At 32.5% G+C, this 19,809-nt stretch overlaps 1 protein-coding gene across 1 annotated transcript; it reads left to right on the top strand.

Annotated features, from left to right (window-relative positions):
- The first annotated feature begins 14,465 nt into the window (after positions 1 to 14,465).
- LOC148601962 (neuronal acetylcholine receptor subunit non-alpha-2-like) lies at positions 14,466 to 15,928 on the top strand. Its single transcript, XM_088556419.1, has one exon. It carries the CDS (start codon positions 14,532 to 14,534, stop codon positions 15,747 to 15,749), a length of 1,218 nt encoding a protein of 405 aa, XP_088412545.1. The 5' UTR covers positions 14,466 to 14,531; the 3' UTR covers positions 15,750 to 15,928.
- Positions 15,929 to 19,809: the final 3,881 nt, after the last annotated feature.

Genomic DNA, 19,809 nt, shown 5'->3' with positions numbered 1-19,809 from the left:
GTTTTAACCATCTTATTTAATATGTTTGAATTATTTTTATTATTATTATTATTATTATTATTATCGTTTTTGACATTATTGTTATTTTTATTTTTATAAATATTATTATAGTTGCTGCGATTTCAACACTCTCAATTTTATATATATTGGTCATAATCACTCGATTCTGTCATTCTTTTTTTGTCGGTTTTGACGTTGTAATTTTGTTTTATTTTTGTTTTGTCTTGTTTTGTTTTTATTATTATTATAATTATTATTTTTATCATTATCATTACTATTATTATTATTATTATTATTATTATTATTATTTGTTTGTTGAACTTTGTATGGTTAAAATGATGCTTGTCTAAAAAAAATTAATTACAGACGAATACTTTTGCCATTTCCCAAGTTTAACATTTGCATTGCTATCTTTCCCCTTTTTTAACTTATCCCTTTTATCTCTAGTACTTTCTAATACGTTTCTATGATGGAACACGTTAAACATGTTATAAGAAAGAGAAATCAAAGGAACTAAGATTCTAGATAAAATGAAAAGAAAATGTAACCCAGGGACAAAGACCAGACATGGAAAACACAACATAAAACATAGATCATAAAATAACCAAAAATAATACATAAAAGTAACAAAAGAAAATGAGCAACTCGGACTCCATTAAAAACTAGGAGCCTTGACCAGGTGCACAGGTAGAGTAAGCGTTCGCTAAGAAGATACCATGATATCATTTGAATATACAATCAAAATGACTAGTTGTCCTGTTCATACTATCGTGTGTCAGTCAATTACAATTATGACACCTGTTATGCTGAAAATGACATTTTCTTGAAGAACAATGTTTTTTGTTGACGAAGTTAAAAGGGCAAATAGGTATATGCTTCTAATCCTTTTTGAAATAATATACAATTACGACCCTCTGAGGAGGTGAATATCCAAAATGGTCAACCCAAACTAGGATTACTTCCCTGAGGGCTTTAGCCCAAGGGGAATAACCTAAGTGAGGTTGTCAATTTTGGATATTCACCGAATTAGAGTGCCGTAATTGTTCTATTATACCGAACAAACAAAGGACTGACAAAAAATGCATGGTTTCAAATGTACCAGATGGCTTATCCATATGCTCTTGTATGTTTGATGGGTTATTCACCGGTGAATAATAGGATGGCATGAATTTTGGGGATTATTCAACATTACTTGCGATTAAAACAAAAAATTTCCAAATCAATCTGTGGCACGTGATTATATTTCATCCAATAGAGTTAATCCTTTATTATGTAAGGTATAATAATAACTCGACCACCTGGATCTTCAAGTTTAATAACAAAATGAATATAAGCCATTTTCTTCTTTTCAATGGTTCATGAGGTTTTCCCTTTCTTGAACCCCAGGTAATGACATATATACAAAGATTCGGTCGTAATATTGACAGTTGGTAACCCCTCTAGACAATGTCCAATCAATCAGTTTATTATTCAGCAATTTTGATAATTGTTACATTTGTAATTTGCTTTGTTTCGGCCATTGGTATTCCTGGTTTGGGTAAGTAAAATTTATTTAAAACATTTTTTTTTATTATTAATTATATATATTTTTTTCTTATTCATTTTTTGTTTTTTTGGGTTTTTTTGTTTTTGTTTGTTTTTGTTTTTGTTTTTGTAGTTTTTTTGTTTTTTGTTTTTGTTTTTGTTTTTGTTTTTTGTTTTTGTTTTTGTTTTTGTTTGTTTGTTTGTTTGTTTCTCTTACTTTTGTCTGCTTGTTTTATAAATATGTTTTGCTTTATTATATTTTGTTTTGCCTTGTTTTAGTATATCATAATACATTGCGTGTCCCCAGACAAGTTAGGCGATGTAAAGTATTTAAAAAAGTACAAAATGCGATACTTGTCCACTTGGTGTTTAGAAAGACGATTTTTAAAAAAATTCGCTTTCTTTTTATGAATTGCGATATCTGAATGCATTTTATTCCTACGACAAAATAGCATCATATTACTTCAATGATAACTTATTATACTGTTGCTGTAATAAGCATATTTTTCAAGTTGTATGATTAAGTAGCAGTCTTTCTAAAAATCAGACAGAAGGTGATTCATGCATGTCAAAAACTCACCGAATTCATTTTTATTTCTTGTTCAGAGACAGTCACTGATTATATAGCCAGTCTTAGTTTTACATTTGGTTGTTGCGCTTTTAAGATAAAAATTATATAGATTGTGCATGAATTTGGACTTTGCAGGAGTTATCGTTCTTGATTTGGCTTGATTTGGTTGATTTTAGTGGAAGATAAATGTACGATTTTTTAAAAAGTGCAAATCTGAATGCAGAAATGATTAACGTTATGTGAAAGTATAGCATAAGTAGACTGAAAACACATCGTTTGTTTGGTGGGTTTTTCTTGACCATGAACTACTTTACCATTGGCAGTGTCTGATTTTTAGAAAGACTGATACTTAAGAATTTTGGTTTTTAAGCATTAAGTTAAGATTTCTTTTTCAAAATTTATATAATTTGAAAGTAGTTGAACAGTAATTTATTTTATTCAGAAAAAGAATTATAAAAAGGTCTTCTACCATTATTTCAAGATGTATTAATAGTATCTTAAAATCATATTTTTCACAGCATGTAAAGATATAAAAAGTAAACACTGTCAAAAGTATGGATTTAACTCAACGCAGTTTCCAAACTACATAGGACAGATTACAGTAGAGCATGCTGATATGTCGCTAGGTACTGCCCTGTCCCACATCAAATTCTGCAAAATTAAACGTTCTAGTGCTGAACTCATTGGTTGTGCAATACACTTTCCACTATGTATAAATGGGGAAAAACTTCCTCCTTGCAAGGAAGATTGCAAAGGTAAATTTAAGCCAGTTTTTTTTGTTTGCGTTTCGTGTTTAGTTTCTGTGTCTACAGTCGTGTGTAATTCTATTTGGCTGTTTGTTTCAAAATAGTCAAATCACACTATCAAACTAATGTTTTGTTTTTTTCATACTATGTTTCACACACTGCCTGATTCTTACGGAGACTGACACTTAATGTTAAAACAATATTCCATAAAACTAGACTTGCTTTTATTTTCGGTATGTTCGGTCTTGTTTAAAGCATTACTAAATAATTAGTTCGTCATGTCACCATACTGGTACGATGAAAGTTTGAATTTTATTTCAACGTTGTCGTCAATCTTTCAGCTTTTATGATATTTTTACGTCAGAATTGATTTATTTCAATTTTTCGGTTGTTTTGTTGTTAAATCAGAATTAAGTATATTACTAAGAATCCAAAGGCAGTTCAATTTCTTTTCTATCTAAAACAAATAAAACCAGTTAATACCATTCGATTTGTTTGACCAACAATTGTATTATACCATCCGGTGTGTTATACCATCCGGTGTGTTATGCCATCCGGTGTATTATACCATCCGGTGTGTTATACCATCCGGTGTATTATGCTATCCGGTGTGTTATACCATCCTGTGTGTTATACCATCTGGTGTGTTATACCATCCAGTGTGTTATACCATCCGGTGTGTTATACCATCCGGTGTGTTATGCCATCCGGTGTATTATACCATCCGGTGTGTTATGCCATCCGGTGTATTATGCCATCCGGTGTATTATACCATCCGGTGTGTTATGCCATTCGGTGTGTTATACCATCCGGTGTGTTATGCCATCCGGTGTGTTATACCATCCAGTGTGTTATGTCATTCGGTGTGTTATACCATCTGGTGTGTTATACCATTCGGTGTGTAGTAATATCCGGTGTGTTATACAAGCTGGTGCATTATACAATCCGGTGTATTATACCATTTGGTATGTTGTACCATCCGGTGTGTTTTGCATTTTCCATTGTTCTTAGCTTTAAAGTCAATATGGCAAGACTGGATTGGTGTAATTCATCTTCAACTATTCCAACTGTAACATATTGTGATTTATAAAGTTTACATTACTTTCAGATGTGATTAGGACCTGTGAGATTACTAAAATTCCTGGATTTCACATGGCTTTAACATTGTGTGATCTTTTCCCGTTGCGCTCAATTGGAAAATGTCTTTCAATGCCTACTAGAACACTTGGGGTAAGAAAACTAACTTGAGTATGTAAGGAAATCGAATTTAAAGACATATTTAAAAAAGTAAAACTATTATAACGTTTGGAATATCATATTCGCGCAATATGCTTTGTTTTTTTTTAAAGTTAGTTTTCTTTCAGTCATTTCAATTCAGAATCAGTTTTGTAAATCAGATGTCGAATCATTAGGACCAAGTTTAAAACTTGAAACACGAACTACTAAATCACATAAGATCGACAGCGAAATCACATACAAATTATTTTTTATTAATTAAAAAGGCATTAACCGTTTAATTTTCCCGATTACCATTAGAATTGTATGTTTAAAGCATGCGTATCCATATTTTATTATTAAATCTTGAAAAAATAGGTGACATTTTCACGGGATAAAGTACATTTACACTAAACCATTGTCCTATGCGAGTTAAGTTCGATGAATTTTTGTCTACGTTATGATACTTATGTTCTTACGAGAGTATCCAATTAGACAAATAGAAACGTGATATGAATGGCACATAGTAATATTTAGCCCATCATTTTCATTGGAAAATTAAACTCGTTATGCTTGCAAAAAGAACAAGGATTTTTCTCTTTCGGAAGTGGATGACTCAATTATCTAACAAATCAGCATTAACAGATCAAAGAGTTATTTCCTTTTTATGGGGTATTCTAGTGTTTCGATGTAATTTATTTCAATCTTACTATTTAATTAAATTACAAATAAATATTCATTTCTAAGGAAACAGGAGTTTGACATCTTTAGGGGATGAACATTTTTTTTTAATTTTTGCATATGCCATATATTGCTTGGGTTTTCCATGAACACTCTCTTATATTTTAGTTATTAATTAATGTCATTTTTTTATTTAGATTGTTGAGTAACTTCAAAAGAAAATACAGAATAGGCGGTGATGTTTTTAACTTCTGTTGGAAACAAATTTTTTAAAGTTATATATTCTTTTAGATTTTACCCACAGAAGCCAGGATTTTTCGTGATTGAAATTATTTCTTCAGGAACACATGTATGATCATTTCGAGAAGTGAACTGATTTATTCGTGCTTAAATTTTTTATTGAAACAATCATTTAGACCACAGTGAGCCTCGTATGTCACAGTATATATGAATTGTATACATTTTTACCTAACTGCCAGAAATTTAAGTGAAATATTACCCAATTATGAGAAAACGTCAAGTTTACTACTTCATTCCAAGTACATATATTATGAGCTTGGTTGAAATCTTTGTTGTATAATCATCAACACGGAAATCACATATCTGTTACCGAAGTACTTAAGTTACCTTAAAAAGCTACACAATACAAACAAAATCTAAATTTCAAACAATATCTAAAATGTTTCCTGATTTCAACGCATACTTGATTTATGGATTGAAAAATGATCAGTGGCATCTACTCTCAGAAATCAGTAGAAAAACCGTAAAAATCATAATATAGCATTCAAGATGCTAAAATAAACGCATATAGTGTACTATATACTACTTTCTGTATTGTTGCACTTGCTTTAGATTTGTCCTTGACTTATTCTAGATTATGATAATTTGATCATTGATTTGATGATTTTGATTGTCTTTAATCTTTAAAAGAACAAAACAAAAATCATCACCCATTACAGTATCATTTTTATTAACCAAAATTACTAAAATTAATATAAAACTTTTATACTTAAGTCATAAGATAAAGCCCTCATAATGCACTGATACTAACGCCTCGGCATAATACAGATTTTTTTTTTTTTTTTGAAAATACGAATTGGCTTCGTTTGTCTCATATATTCTACAATTGACACCAATCTTAACCGAATCCTGAAAACACGGAATCTGCCAAAACCAGACATTTTCTACTCCTTTATGTCAGTTTTAAATGTATTTTGAAACTGCATAAACCAATCACTTGGTCTTAACCAAACTAATTCTACTGCCAGAATTGTGGGATGGCCGTTTCAAAAAAATTCGAATGATAAGCAGTAGTATGCCTTTTCTAAAATGAAAAAGTAACCAAAAGAACAAGGAGTCTATCGGAAATAAAAAGAATGTAATCAAGAGACAATAGACAAAAAGAGGATAGAACATGAAATAACCAAAATAATAAGTACAAAGAAATAAAATAAATGAGCATCTTGGATTCCAATAAAAACTCGAAAAATTGACCAGGGTAGGCGTCCTCTGCTTTTCTAGAAACACCAATCGAGTTGGTCATAAAACTCAAGCCTAGGGTAGAAAAAACTTAGATAATTTACAAAGCGCAAAAAAATCTTTCCTTGTTGGACAAAAACTTCTTGTTTGTGACATACTAGAAAAGAATGTGTACATTTTACAAATAAATATTTTTACATATTCGTTTAATCGAACTATAATTATCCTCACACTCTGCATGATTCAGGCCAAGACTATAGATGGATTGGGGTTCCCATGTTCTCTGCTTTGTTTGTGTGTAATGTCAAGTGTAATCTTGTTTTTATTATTTTGTTTATCCCATATCCTTCGAGTTACCCTTTAGTGCAAATTCTTGCGGTTTAAATAGTTTAATGAAGTTATTTTCACAGCTAAGGAAAGACTCTTTTCCTGTTTTCTGCAAATTTATCTGACCTTGAAGAATGATTCGTCACTAATAAAATGAACCTCAGGCAATATACCTGAAATGTATGACAGCTATTAACATTTACGATTATTAATATACTCAACATACTTTAAGTAAATGAACAGAAAGTATTATTCACCTTTTCACCGTACATTGACACTTATCAAATTAAACCTCTGAAGGTTTTGACATAGACAATAAATGTCAATAAATGTCGATTTTTCGTTGGGATAGGGTACATTTGTCTCGTTTCACTCCAAAAACTCCAAGTGTAATCGCTATTTTTAGTACGAATGAAAAGCTAAAGCATTCGGCTATACGTTAATACCTAAATAAATTTAGTTTACATGTAATGTCCAAGGACGACCTAGACGGTCGAACAATTGACCCCCAAAATTCTTGGGTTTTTTTGTCAGTGGGTTACAAACATACGCTTATACAGAAAAGGAATCCGGGAATATTCTTTGGCGATAAATTGATTTAGTAATGGGAGGTATAAAGGTACTTGACAATTATTATGAAATTGATGAGTAGGGATGGCACAGTGGACTCTCCCAGCCCATTGACAATAGGAGTATATGGTGATAAGGTGAATTTGCAAATGATATTCCCATTGTGCACTTATTATTTCAAATTTTGATCAAAATCAGTTTGGAGGTAGGTCCAAAGGTGCATGTTATCAACTGGGTTAGTGGGGGGGGGAGCATTGCTCAAAGTTTGTCTGCTTTTGTCACAGTTTGTCTGCTTTGCTAATAGTTTGTCTGCTTTTGTCACAGTTTGTCTGCTTTGCTAATAGTTTGTCTGCTTTTGAAAGTGATTCGAAGCAAATGAATAACAAGAACATTTGAAGAAAATTAACATGCACTTGAACAGTATCGTACATACCCGAAACAAGGTTCAAGTTGCAGTTTATCAAATAAGGTAATTTCCGAACTCATTTTCATAAACCGGTATGGGAAATATTAAAGATTTACAAACTGGCAAATATTAATAAAACCGGGAATTGAAATTTAGCTACATGTACTATGTAACTTTGTACCGACATATCATAGTAAAAAATGGGTTAAACAAGGTGTACAGGCTGGTCAATAAAATTTTTTGACATGTTACACAGGCAAAATTGTACCATATGTTTCCATGTGTTTTAAAACAGATGGAAACATATACGTTTTAAAACAGTAATGTAAATACATGCTTTTGTGCAACCAACAATACATAAATGCATATGTTTTCGAAAATCATACCAGAAACATACTCTTTTCATACATATACATGAAATCGTATTTAAAAACAATTCATTACCATATGACCTTTATTTATTCTTGTTCTTCATGATCTTCCAAAAGGAATGATGTATATCGCTTTTACATTTAATTTAATTTTGTTGGTTTTTGTATTCATTTCTCTTGTGCTGAAATTCCAATTGATTCAATATTTTGTTCCTATTTTATTGCAATTTTAAATCAGGAATTGATGAGAGCAAACATAATGTGATAAGTGAAATAATTTTATGAAAAATAAAACCATTAAAGAATTGTTTAAATTACAAAATCATTTTACATTATTAAAATGCAATACTAATGGCGTGAAGTGTGCTACCATTACCATTGCTTACATATGGAAGATATTATCACAAATGTTGCTTTAGCAGTAGCTATGACATTAAATCAATTGGCGTTGGGACTGTATAACGAAAATTTACAAGAATCATACATGGATGATTCATAATAAAAGATAACTAGAAATTTTATTTTATATCTGATACATTACGCAGACTTTTTGTATCGCGCTAGAATTCTAACAAATAGGCTTCTAGAACAGGTCTATGTTGCTACAAGATTGAAGCCATCATTATAGAAGTTTTATGGTCGTCATTATATACTTATGGATCGTTATAGTGTATCCATCTGCGTTATGAAAACTGATTTATTTAACGGGTCATAGTTTTCCTTTCCTCCTTCGTCTACTTCGAACTTTACTTTTTATGAGCAACTCAGCGGGTGTTTCTAGAAAAGCAGAGGACGCTTACCCTACCGGTGCACCTGGTCCATGCTCTCAGTTTTTAGTGGAGTCCGAGTTGCTCATTTGGTTTTGTTACTTTGTATGTATAATTTTAGGTACTTCATGTTCTTTGTTTTGTATGTCTGTGTTCATTGTCTGGTCTTAATTATTAATCTGTATATAGTAGAAAAGGTGCAGGAATGTCAGTAAAATATACCAAAGCATCCAAATTAGAGCACAATACAAAGACAATAGAGAGGGTAGGCATATCCTGCATTGCAAACGGCTCCAGTCTCATTGCAAGTTCACTGGGTTGTAAATCCGATAAGATTAGAAATCTAGCTGAAGACATCGTCTTTAATCCGTGAGCTGAAAACGTCATATTGGTCAATTAAATTATGATTTAATGCCGAGTTACTTTTTTTCCTTCAAAACTACAGTGATTTTGTTAGTGTCATGAAATTTATGAAAACTTTTGAATGAATTAAAAAAATGTGCTGATGAGTATTGAGAAGGGTTTTATACACTGATATTACGTTATTCAACGAAAACAGACACAATACCGGGATACAAACAAAATGAAACCATTGCAAAACAAAGTACAAAAACAAAAAAACAAAAAAACGAGAACCTGTATATATATATTTTAAATAGAAATGTAACACCAAGAATAATAAACAACAAATGTGTTGGAATTTTTAATATAATTAAATTATTCAGTTTAAAGGCAGAGTATTTAATGGGCGGTTTCCGGCTTTACTAAGTTCCTTCCGACTACAGCTCATGAAATAGAAATCTCTAACCGGGAATGTCATAAAAACATATATTGTTCATCATATCATACTGTCCTTCAGTATGAGGATAATGCACATGTGGTCAGCATTTCAAAGAATAATTTATATTTTCCCCCAATATATCATCAATAAATGTACTGAAGTTCATTTGTGACACATGTTTTAAATAGGCCAAGTTCAACTCTATACAAGACAATTCCCAACCGAAGCAAGGTTAGGCTACAAATCATATCTAATTTCAACACGTCTTATTTAATTGGTAATTGACAATAGAAGTAATATAGTAAGTGAACTTAAAAGGCAACATAGGTCAAGTAGAAATAATCTGATAAAAAAGACAAAGAGACAATATCGATCGTATCACGATAATCTGATACGAACCCCCCTCCCCCAAAAAATTAAATACACAAAGTGTTGTTTAGACGAAGAACAGATTGGCTAAATACTCCAAAGTGAAAATTAAAAACTGAATTAATCTGTTATCATGCTTATCAATTATATTTTTATTTTACACAGGATGCATTCCACCATATGTATTTATGTTAAAAAAAACACCTCAAACAAGTTTCATTATATATATATAAATATCAGTCATCTGAATGAAAGCTGAGTTGTATCGTTTTACCTATTTGTACTCTTGTTCGGGCAATACAAACTCATGCCGGAACTCTAATTACTAATAAAAATCGAGAGGTTTGGTTAGCCATAAATCATATTTTATTTAACCCATCTTATTCCAAAGCTCGGAAGTTCTTTTGGTCTCTTTATAAAAGACGATGAATGTGATCTACCGTCAATGCACTGGATTCCTAAACTCCACAAGAATCCAAATAAACAATGTTATATAGCTGAATCTGCAAAATGAACCACCAAACCTCTTTCAAAACTTTTAACTTCTATACTTCCTACAGTCAAAGAGGGTTTCCAGTCCTACCACGACACTTGTTACTTCAGAGCTGATATTAATTCAAATCTTTGTATTTCTATTCCCCATACTCTGTTAAAATCTCCACTCAAAAACATTTTACATCGTTGTTACTCAAAAAAGGCGATATACTTAGATAGTAATATGTAGTTCTTGGTGGAGATTCCTCATACTTTGTAAGAAACAAATTCCAAATCCAAAGATACAGAAGAAGATGTTTTCAAAATGCATGAATTCTTATCGACAACATATTTGTCCAGTGTGGTCGCCGCGTTTTTCAAGTAATGGTCGGCGTTCTAATGGGAACAAATTGTGCTCCTCTACTTGCTGACCTGTTCCTTCCCTCTTATGAGACTGACATCATGGCTGATCTGATCCAGAAGAAGGAACATTGTTTAGCTAGAATCTTTAATCTCAGTTTCCGCCATATAGATAACGTATTATCGTTAAACAATTCTAGTTTCGGGAATTTTATACATCGCATCTACCCAAGAACTTGAGATAAAGGATACTACAAACAATGTGAAGTCAGTGTCATTTCTTGACCTACACTTAGAACTAAATGGTAGAGGAAAATTATTGACGAATCTATACGACAAATGCGATGACTTTTCATTCCGTATTGTCAACTTTCCTTTCATCTGTGACAACTTGCCTTCAGCACCTGCGTATGGAGTTTCCATACCCATCTGTGCCATGGAAAACGATTTGATCAACGTGCTGTAGTTTTTCTTTCATCTTTTGTCTACCCTGGACTAGATTTATTATGAGCAACTCGGTGGGTTTTCCTAGAAAAGCATAGGACGCTTACCCTACCGGTGCACCTGGTTCATGCTCCCAGTTTCTAATGGAGTCCGAGTTTGTATGTGGTACTTTAGTTATTGCATGTTCATTGTTGTATGTGTCCGTTCTCCATGTCTTGTCTTTGTCCTTGGATTATTTTTTTTTATTATTTCCGCTAGAATCTTGATTTCCTTCATTACTCTTCAAACAGAATCCTTGTAGTCCAGACAAAAATATTTGAATAACTTAACCGTGAAGATTATCTTTATAGTATCATTGTTAAATCTTTGAATTATGTTTTTTATTGTTTCTCCCATTGGCCCTCCTGTAAATTTATATCAATTAACGTTATTACTTTTCGTCCTCTTTCCCGTCATTTTTTTTTATCTTGTCATTTGCACGAAGTTTTTGTTTTACTTAGACATTTTATTATATGAGATACAGACAACTGTTAAATCAATATGTTCTTTACTATGGTACTCTATTAAATAATTTCTAGTATAACGGTGGCGCTTAATAGTTCTTTCACAATGTTCAAGATTAACGAATCCTTCGTGACATTATTATCTGAATAATAATCTGAACATAATTGTTTTTATCTGCACGAAAACCTTGCTTTACATAGACAATTTATATGATATATTTTCACTTAATTCTGTTGGACGTGTTTTTATTGATATCTGTGTTTGTCTTAAGGAGGTAGACCTAGGGTATGGGACACAACTCATAAAAATCATTGGAACGTTTGTATTCAGAATTTTACATCAATCTCATTTTAGCATCTAATTAACTTGTATTCATTTTATTCTGCTTCAAATGAAAGCTTGAGAGGCTTAGGTGAAATTGTGTATGATGCAAACATATCACTGACTTCATGAGTTATGTCCCCTACCCTAGGTCTACCTCCTTAACAAACTGTGTTTATCAGTATCTTTTGGCTTGGAGAAAAAAACTAGTACTCTTTCGGGGTAGATACAGCTCGCTGTCTTTTGTCCTATTTGATAAATTGTTTGTATTCCGTATCGATCGCAAGATTTAATTCTAATTCAACAGATCTTTTTGGTTTGCATTATTAACCCAGCTACATATATTATGTTCCTGTCCCAGGAAACTATATTCAATTTGTTGATGTGGTTTTTATGTTCATTGTAATTCTAATAAATTTGGTCGATTTTCGTAAATAATGAATCATTTCACTTCATTTATTTTCGGGTTTTTTTACACCTTGCTTTACGGTATTGGTTTTGCCATTCACTGAAACCGTGCGGTGACCTGTAGAAGTTTAGATGTTCGTTGCATGGATTTTGGTGTATGACTATCTTATTGGCAGTTGTACCACATCTCTGATTTTTATATTGTCACTTTGTAATGTCTGTGTCAAGTCATGAACGTAGTTGTATTTTTCCGGTTCATCCTTGATATTGCCAATTCATGGACGAATTATCTTCCTTTCCAGTATATGACTATGAGTTTGATATTTTTGTATAATCTTTATTTGTTTTACATCATGTGTGTAAGTACTAAGTGGTAGTCTTTGCAAGAATAATGCAAATTCTGTCATATGTGATACACCCTAAAAAAGGCTACCCATTTTTAATTGTAGGTCTATTTGATGAAATGTTTATTTATTCATTTCAAATCTGCCTGCTCTTAGGAGTGGATCAACATGGAAAATCCAATAGTTTCTATTGTATTACAGTGTTATTTACAGAATTATCTCCATTAATATCAGTGTCTACAGTACATTCTATATCATGTTTATCTCCTATTTACAATGGTTACATGAAAAGTCACTTGTTACTTTTTGTTTGTTAGGTTTTCCAACCATGAATGACATTTTGCGTGATTCTTCTGTGGATTACTACTTGAAAATTATAAATCAACTTTACCTTAGGAACAAAGAGATACAAAACATATGAATATTATGCTTAGTTCTTGAAAGTATTAAATAGTCTAATTTGATTATCTGAATATTTCATAACATATGAACTTCCTATAATCCTGTGGTAATCCATAGTGGTAACCACAAATTATCTAAGCCATTATCAAAGTCGCTTTAATGAGGGCGAATCAATTTTAAGAGTACAGCTCTGCATTAAAACCAGGCAGATTCCTATAACGGATGATTCATGGAATTCTTTATCCCAATTTTTTTTTATTGGAAATCATTATGTAGACCCCATAGAAACTATTCAGAAATATGGTGCAAAAAATAGTCCACTGGAGATATTACAACTTAAAATATGGTTATGTGCCACTACAGACGAAGAAGAAACTTTATTGCATCAGCATAAACAGCTATAGCCCTTACAAAACTTACCTATCGTAAGCATCATGACATAATATGAATAAAGAAAGGGCTTGTATTTAAGAAATGTTGTTTGTTTGTTTGTTATTGTTGTTTTCGTTCCTTTGTTCGTTTGTTTGTTTGTTTATGTTTTCAGGGTTTTTTTGCATGTTGTTGTATGTGTGTATTTGTTTTCGTTTTAATTTCTTAATCAAACTTATTTTGACTGGCAGGTTATTTAGGAGTTATATGTTATCGTTACGTTCCGCTTTAATCCTTAGCAGTTCAAGAGTATTACAGTAAGAATTTAGAACGATATCGAAAGACCTTGACGTAAGTTTACAAAATTCATTCGAGGCCCCACTAACTTCGATTCCAAGAATCTTCAACAACTATCATTCGCTTGATAAAAAAACATATCATGTATTAAAGAAATAAATAAAATAATGTTTAGTCTACAGTTCGCCTCAAAATCTCTTTCGACCAATGTGAAGTATTCCCAGTTCCTTGTGTTTTAGCAAACTACTACGTCTGTACCGAATTTTACTATTAAATATTCTTACTATTTTCTAAAAAATTCAGTTACATCATTTAGGTTACACCAATTTTCAAAAAATGGATTAAATTGTTTTTATGGTACTGACTAAAGTTACTGTGAAATGTTACGATTTTACTTTTTTATTTGTCCTATTTTCGCAAATGAATATCTGTATTTGTGCTAAGAATCATTGCAAAGCAGTCTATCTAAGGAAAATGAGTCAATTCTTTGGTAATCAAAACAATGTAATCAAGGAACAAAGACCAGATATGGAAAACAGACATACACAACAAAGAACATAAAGTAACTGAAATCATGCATACAAGTATGACTCATAATATTTCATTCTGATATTTATCGAATGCTTAACATTAATTCTACTATAAAGATTAAATCCCAATCAACATGCATTGAGCCATATAGAATTACCCATTGTTTTTAGCAATTCGTTTTCATTGGTTGATAAATGTTAAGCACTGTCTTAGTGTGTATTTTAGAAAAATAGATAGGAGTATGCAACAAGAACACTTCTCGAGAGTTAAATGAAAAACAAAGGCATGGTATACTTGTGTTTCTTTGTTGCCATTTGTCTATGCGGATTTTCATTAACTGCTGCACAGACAGGCGATAAGACAAAGGCTCTTGTAGAGAGTCTGTTAAGCAATTATAGTACCAGAGTAAGACCGAATAAAGATCACAGTAAACCGATGCAGGTAGATCTCGATTTATTCCTTGTCGGTATAAATGGAATCGATGCCGTAGAAGGAAAACTTACAACTACAGGCTACTTATACATTTCTTGGGTTGACGAATATTTAAATTGGATGGAAAATGCGGGCGGTATGGACAGTCTAGATTACTCGGACATCATGCAAATATATCTGTCTCAATCAGACATTTGGAAACCCGACATTACCTTGCAAAATGGATTTACGAAAATTGATGAACTTGGTTCTGCCTTTGTACAAGTCAAAGTTGTAGGAATGGGACTGGTTTTATGGCAACCATTTGAGATTTTCCAATCCAAATGTAATATCGATATCACTTTCTTTCCATTTGATCAACAAACCTGTGACTTGAAATTTGTAGTTTGGTCATCGTCAATATTTGATGTGAATGTTACTATGGGAAATAAGGGAATTATCTTGGAGGATGTTGAAGACAGTGGTGAATGGAAGATAATCTCCACAACAAGTTCGGAAGACAAGGAGGCAATGGAGTCGAGAGTAACATTTTCACTAACTATCGAACGTAACTCGCAGTATTACGTCTTCAATATCGTAGTTCCAATAATTCTTCTAGGCTTACTGAACGTTTTCACTTATGTCATTCCAGCTGACAGTGGAGAGAAGATGGGGTACTCGATGACGGTATTCCTCTCATTTGCGGTGTTTTTAACGATCGTGAGCTCTGAACTGCCTCGATCAACAGGCTCGTATCTCGGATATTATCTAATGATGCTCCTTGGTTTTGGGGTTTTGACCGTTTGTTCTACAGCTTTTCAACTGCGTCTTCATCACCGACAAGGGGGAGTTCCTCCGTGGGTTGCAAAATTAATTGGATGTAAGTGTTGTTGTTGCTGTAGCGACAATAAAGTGGACGACGTAGAAATGAAGAGAAAGCGACATACACCTAAAACTGAGTGGTCTGACGTTACTTCTGCTATTGACACAGTCATGTTTTGGACTCTTATTACCTTATTTCTTGGTAGCACAGTCGGTGTTATGGTGATTTTGCAGCAGAGAATTAAACTGTCTTAAGTTCATTGCAAGAGTTTGTGCCAGAGGTTGGACGATGAAATTTTTTTTTCTGTTTTTACTTGAAAACTCTATTAATTAAGTCAGTAATTATAAATAATTGCTATTCTTAAACTTTTGTAACTGTGTGTTGATATTTTATAGATGTTCAATTTCACTTTTTATTGGAATTGGAAACTTAAGTATTTGTTGTTTTTTTTCAACATTTTGCTAATTATATTCTGTTGTAATATTTTTTTATATCTCGTCATAGTTTTCTACACGAACAACTAATGCGCAAGTCCCCTCGAGTTTTGTGTTGGAATGAGAAGATTTTAATTAAGACCAAATGACTTTTGGAAAAAAAAGAAACTAACGTCTGAAAACGAATTCAAATCAATATTTTTTGTCAGCGAATGTGACATGATCAAGGATTTTCCAAGATTAACGAATAAACGGAAAAATAGACAAACAACAAAAACAAGAAATAACCAAAATATCAAAGGACAACCAAAACTCCACTAAAAATGGCGGCATGGACCAGGTACACAGGATGGGTAAGCGTCCCCTGTGTTTTTAGAATCAACCACCGAGTTGCTCATAACATATAACACCTTGGGTAGACGACAGAGTTAAAGAGAACTATGACACGGTGAACAAATCATTTTTTCATGGAAAAGCATTGCTGTTTTACAACAAGGTTCTCATATCATATTCAATGTGAAATGTCACAATGAGTATGTACATCTGTCATGTATTGTATCATTTTTTAAGATATTAATCTTAACAATCTATATATTCCATTATTTCAGGAAAATGTTACTGTATCGAAACTATGAAAGTTCCCCGTTTTTTTAAAACAGATTAAACAACTTTTATGCACAACGAATATTTGAAAGTGTAATCAAGGGAACCAAGGTTATAGCGGTAATCAAAAGAATGTAATCCAGGGACAAAGACTTGACATGGAAAACAGACATACACAGCAAAGAACATAAAGTAACTAAAATCATACATACAAAGTAACAAAAGCAAATGAGCAACTCGGACTCCACTAAAAACTGGGAGCATGGACCAGGTGCACCGGTAGGGTAAGCGTCCTCTGCTTTTCTAGAAACATCCGCCGAGTTGCTCATAAAAAGTCAAGTCCGGGGTAGACAAAAGAGGAAAGAAAAACTGAAAAAAATGAATAAAAATTATATATAAAATCATTCATTTTGAAGCCTGACCAAACCGAACACTGATAAATCGTAGTCTGTCTCAGCCGGATCAATTTAATTTCCTTCAATACAGCTTAAATGCATTTTGAATCGGGATAAACTAAACAATTGTCTGAACCTAACAATATCCAAAAATGTTAGGATTAGCGGGTTTCATCTCTTCAACAAGACAGCTATTATGCAAGGAAAAGCAAGAGATCGATTTCTAGTGGCGGAAAAGAGTTAATAATGATTGAGGATTCGATTTAATAGTGAGCATTTTTATGATTTATTTTTGTCATTATGATGACAAATCTGTGGCCAAGATATTATTTCTGGTGTCTGGTATCTTTCGTATCGAAATCATATTTTTTTATTTCCCCAAAATGACTTGCATAGGTCAGTGCCAGTGGTAAGTGTCAAAAGATTACCAGTGATTGTTTCCTTCTGCCTGTAAAATCATAACTACAGTTTGCCGTTGTAGAGTATTGCGTAGCGGGCACGTCAGGAAAACGCTGATGCATCAGAAATATATGACAAATTATAAACATTATGTATATACAACTTCTTTAATTCACACAACGTCAAAATAATTGTCAAATGCAGAAAGTTAATTATCATAACCTAAAATGGGTGAGAGGCCTTTTATTACAAGTGTAAAAGCCAAGAAATACTGTTTATTGCATGTCATTAATTTCTTTCTTATACCTTCAACAAATACATTAATAATGATGGAATAAAGTGTTAGGAACACTTCTTCTTTACACAATACAGTGTAAACAATAGTAACTTATCGTAGTAAAAGGGGGAAAGGTCTGTATATCTTAAGGCAGCGACCTATGTATCCAGAGGCAACAAGCAATAATTTTACAAATAGGATAATTCAATGGAAAGAATGATGTTATTTTTCTTACGAACATTCTGAATTTATTAACAGTAAGCATACACATACATACTTTAAATTCCACTTGTACAGACTCATGACCGGGATCAGAGGGGGAACTAACCCATGTATTTTGTAAAGAGAGATTCCAGGCTGTTATTTATTGTGCTCATTTATGCCAAAATTTTGCAAACATTAACGTAAAACCAACCAAGGGGGAGGAGTTCTACTTGACCTAAAACCTGTAACCACAGTATATTGTACAATCTGCAAAACAAGAAGATATTAAATGAAAGTGACACTTTTCAATCCAAGGACTCGATTGCATGTATCTCGTTAGATCAGTTAGATAATGTTTTTTTTTTATTGTTTGTTTTTTTTTAGAGGAGGGAGATATTAAGTGTGTTTAACAATCGGGTTTACAATCCTCTCTGTGGTTATGGAAAACAGTTTCCAATTTATGCCAAAAAAATTTTTTAAAATAACACCAAAACCACTTGACACCTACGATTTTATCAACTTAAGTCTTTGTAAGAATCAATATTTAAGAATAAATAATTTCTGAAATTATTAAGAGGTGAAATCTTCACTGAAAGACCTTTTTATAAAATTTTGAGAACTTGGTATTGTCCGAAAAAAGATGTGTCGGAGTTTGAATTTCGTACCATATTAAGCGTCAGCAACTGTACCAGCAAAGAATGGAAACGTTCTCATAAACTGATATAACGATAATGGAAATGATAGATATGCCAAATAGACAACAACCCCATCGGGTTGAGAAATGTCAGTTCAAAGCCACCCATTGGTATTTAATGAACGACGAGGAAACATTCACACCATTAGAAAGGCTGCAAATGGCCACCACAAAACAATATTTTACACAGGTGCTGCGAAATAGTTGCCTCTATATACTCCAGATACATAAAAGTAAACTGAACGTGAAAACGAAATAATATCTAGAGTCCAGAAACTCCTGACTTTGTTCAGGCGGCGGGGTTATTTTGTCGTGATTCCTTTTTAATTCTGGCCACTGTGGAAAAATATTACACAACTTAACACAACTGCAAATCAGTTCAAAAAGGTCCGAGTCTTTTGTCAAAACAGAAATAAAGAAACTGATTTATTTTTACACACATGAACCAATAAAGGATTACTAGAAGTTAACTGACATACCAGCTCCAAAAAGTCATGTCCTGATCGTATGCAGTATCAATCCTTTTTTTTTTTTTCATGCGAGTTTGAGAACCACGGTGCATCATAATTCATACAATAAGAACACAATCCTAGTCATGCCGAAAACTGCTTTTAAATATGGTGTTATAATTTCAGCGGGAGAAAAAAAACAACTCCTCGTTCAGTTCATTCAATATGTGTTTTATTCGGAAAATAAGGCTTTTGTGTTTTTTATCAGGAATTAAATTTTCTTCAAAATGTTTGATTTGGATGTCAACTACTTCCATCAATGTTTTGAAGAAAGAATGTAATGCTTCGTACGCTTAATTCATTTTGTAAAATACGAATGGAGTGAGTCCTGGATGATGGTACGACCTTTATTACAATTGATAGTGGCCGGAGGACGATATTTAGGTTTTTTTTAACAAATGGTTTCACCTTTCGGTCGTTAACGACACTCAGTTACCTTTTATGATATGGGAACTGCGAGTATAAATATATTTAGAGTTACTACAATTACAGTTTCAGGAGTTTTGTGTACTTTTCTCAATGTTTATATATCTTCTTAATTGATACAGCTCAAGGTTCCACGAATGATTATAGGAGAGCTGTGTACAGGGAAAATGTCGAATGCCGAAAAGACCTTACAACAAAACAAAATCTTTTTTTTTTCGGTTGAAGATACATACATGCATTTATCTCTTTTACAAGCCTTTGTATAAAGTTTAATTAATTATTCATATATTGCTCGTGCATCGCCGTATTTCTCATCTATCACATATAGATCTAAAAATGCATCTTATCTTCTTGACGAGTCCCTTACATGCAA

This window comes from Perna viridis, chromosome 12 (genome assembly GCF_037379345.1).
Source record: "Perna viridis isolate PV_CMFRI_1.1 ecotype Kerala chromosome 12, ASM3737934v1, whole genome shotgun sequence".
NCBI lineage: Eukaryota > Metazoa > Mollusca > Bivalvia > Mytilida > Mytilidae > Perna > Perna viridis.
The sequence above is the reverse complement of the archived record's forward strand: the minus strand, read 5'-3'. Positions and strand labels throughout refer to the sequence as shown.